At 40.7% G+C, this 3309-nt stretch overlaps 1 protein-coding gene across 1 annotated transcript in view; it reads left to right on the forward strand.

The window, feature by feature from the left end:
• The window catches only part of LOC108284606 (putative zinc finger protein 66), a 16113-nt gene extending 14276 nt beyond the window's left edge, over window positions 1–1837 (forward strand). The window contains exon 3 of the mRNA XM_017501402.2: window positions 604–1837. Within this exon, the coding sequence (XP_017356891.2) occupies window positions 604–1712 (1109 nt within the window). The 3' untranslated portion in view covers window positions 1713–1837. The remainder of the gene's footprint in view (window positions 1–603) is intronic.
• Window positions 1838–3309: the final 1472 nt, after the last annotated feature.

Below are 3309 nucleotides of genomic sequence, written 5' to 3' on the forward strand. Positions count from 1 at the left end.
TTTTTTGAGACGGAGTTTCACTCCTGTTACCCAGGCTAGAGTGCAATGGCACGATCTTGGCTCACTGCAACCTCCGCCTACTGGGTTCAAGCAATTCTGCCTCAGCCTCCCGAGTAGCTGGGTCTACAGGCGCGTGCCACCATGCCCAGCTAATTTTTGTATTTTTAGTAGAGACGGGGTTTTCACCTTGTTGACCAGGATGATCTCGTTCTTTTGACCTCGTGATCCACCCGCCTCGGCCTCCCAAAGTGCTGGGATTACAGGCATGAGCCACCGCGCCCGGCCCGCAATTTACTTTTAAAGGCACAATGTTATGTCGGAGAGGAAGAAGAGCTGTGTTGCGTATAAGAAACGAACTTTTCTTTTTCTTCTATGTGGCTCTTTGTGCTCACCTGGGGCCCTTCACACACTTATCACATTTATAAATTTTTTACAGGTGTATTTTGGTCAATATGTTTTTGTTACATGTATATGTCCAGGAAAAAATTTCAGCTTGTGGTATTTTGCTATGTCATCTTGCCTAAGCAGTTTGTATAATTTTATACATTACAAGTGTACTTACCTGAGTCTAGCAATTGAAGTAATGTGTTTTGTTTCTTTCAGTTATGTGTTCTCATTTTGCCAAAGAGCTTTGGCCAGAGCAGAGCACAAAAGATTCTTTCCAAAAAGTGATACTGAGAAGATATGAAAAATATAGACATGATAATTTACAGATAAAAAATGGCTGTGAAAGTGCGGATGAGTCTGAGGTGCACAACAGAGTTTATAATGGACTTAACCAAAGTTTGACAGCTATCCAGAGTAAAATATTTCAATGTGATAAATATGTGAAAGTCTTTCATGAATTTTCAAATTCAAACAGACATAAGGTAAGACATACTGGGGAAAAAAATTACAAATATATAGAATGTGGCAAGGGTATTAACCAGTCCTTAACCCTTACTACACATAAGAAAGCTTATACTGGAGAGAAACCCTACAAATGTGAAGAATGTGGCAAAGCCTTCAGCTGGTCCTCACATCTTAATATACATAAGATAATTCATACTGGAGAGAAACCCTACAAATGTGAAGAATGTGGCAAAGCTTTCTACCGATCCTCAAACCTTACTACACATAAGATAATTCACACTGGAGAAAAGCCTTACAAATGTGAAGAATGTGGCAAGGCCTTTAAGCACTCCTCCAGCCTTAATACACATAAGATAATTCATTCTGGAGAGAAACCCTACAAATGTAAAGAATGTGGCAAAACCTTTAAGCACTCCTCTAGCCTTAGTACCCATAAGATAATTCATACTGGAGAGAAACCCTACAAATGTGAAGAATGTGGCACAGCCTTTAGGCAGTCCTCAAACCTTACTATACATAAGAGAATTCATACCGGAGAGAACCCCTACAAATGTGAAGAATGTGGCAAAGCCTTTAAGCAGTCCTCAAACCTTACTACGCATAAGAAAATTCATACTGGTGAGAAACCTTATAAATGTGAAGAATGTGGCAAAGCCTTTAAGAACTTATCACACCTTACTGCACATAAGATAATTCACACTGGAGAGAAACCCTACAAATGTGAAGAATGTGGCAAAGCCTTTAAGCGTTCCTCTCAACTTACTACACATAAGAGAATTCATATTGGAGAGAAACCCTACATAGAGAAGAATGTGGAAAATCTTTTAAATGTTCCTCAACCCTTAATAATCATAAGATAATTCATACTGGAGAGAAATCCCAGAAATGTGATGAATACGTAATAGCCTTTAACCAACCCTCAACTCTTACTAAATATGAGAATTTACATGAAACATAAACCTTGCAAATATAAAGAATGTGACAAAGCTTTTCAAGTAAGTTCTCAACATGTATTACATATAATTCATACTGGACAGAAACCCTACAAGTGTGAAGAATGTGGCAAACAAGTTGTCAGTTCTTATCTTTTTTGTTTTTTTTTTTGAAATGGAGTTTTACTCTTGTCACAGAGGCTGGAGTGCAATGGCACAATCTTGGTTCATTGCAACCTCTGCCTCCTTGGTTCAAGCCATTCTCCTGCCTCAGCCTCTCCAGTAGCTGGGATTACAGGTGCCCACAACCATGCCCAAGCTAATTTGTGTACTTACGGTAGAGATGGTGTTTTGCCATATTTCCAGGCTGGTCTCGAACTCCTGACCTCAGATGATCCAGCACCTCAGCCTCCTAAAGTGCTGGGATTACAGGCATGAGCCACCACACTTAGCCACAAGTTTTCAATTCTTAAGAGACGGGTTGGGATTCACTCAGGGTGGTGGCAGAGATATTAAGGGAAAATATTAGAAATAGTTACAGTGAGATGTTTGCATAGTTTCAGTACAAGTTTTGGCTGGAGGCAGCCAAAACCCCCTTTACATTTAGTGAATAAGAAAAGCAAATAGCTAGGGAATGTAAGGGAGTTCATCTGAATAGTTTGTTTACCCAATAACCTGTGATCACTCTGGGTGGCCTGGGGGAGGGGATGTCCACCAGGGAGATTACCTGTTAATGGTGTTTACTCTGGGCTTTGGTAACTGCTTTAATCATTCGGAAAACCTTTCTTGTAACGATGTTAATTATCCACAAGGATGTTGACTTGGAATCTCTGTTATTAAATCTATACTGAATAAATGTGAGAAGGAACAACTAGTGGTTGTCATTTAGATGCGATTGCTCATTTTCTGTCTTTGTGAGCAGCTCACAATCCCTCAACTCAACTCATACACTATTCTGTGAGTGTATTTATCTGTCACTGAGTCAGGGTCTGTAGGAGAGATCCCCGCAGTGTGTTGATTCCAACATGACCAATGTCATCATGGTGGTAATTCATGCTGAAGAGAAACTCTGCAAACCTTAAAGATGTGACAGTGCTTTTATCAACACCTCCAACTTTTCTATACATTCGAAAAATTGTAGGCTTGGCGCAGTGGCTCATGCTTGTAATTGCAGCACTTTGGGAGGCCGAGGCGGTTGGATCACAAGGTCAGGAGATCCAGACCAGCCTGGTCAACATGGTGAAACCCCTTGTCTACCAAAAATGCAAAAAGTAGCTGGGCATGGTGGTGCATGCCTGTAATCTCAGCTACTGGGGAGGCTGAGGCAGGAGAATCGCTTGTACCAGGAAATCGGGGGGTGCAGTGAGCCAAATCATGCACTGGTGACAGAGGGAGTCTCCATCTCAAGAAAAGAAAATTGTGGGAAACTCTAGAAATGTATGAAATGTGACAAAGCCTTTATGGTTACCACACTTGATTGTAGGTAAGATAATTCATACTGGTAAAACTACAAGTGTCAAGAATG

The sequence above is a fragment of the Cebus imitator genome, unplaced genomic scaffold (genome assembly GCF_001604975.1).
Source record: "Cebus imitator isolate Cc_AM_T3 unplaced genomic scaffold, Cebus_imitator-1.0 Scaffold280, whole genome shotgun sequence".
NCBI classification, from domain to species: domain Eukaryota; kingdom Metazoa; phylum Chordata; class Mammalia; order Primates; family Cebidae; genus Cebus; species Cebus imitator.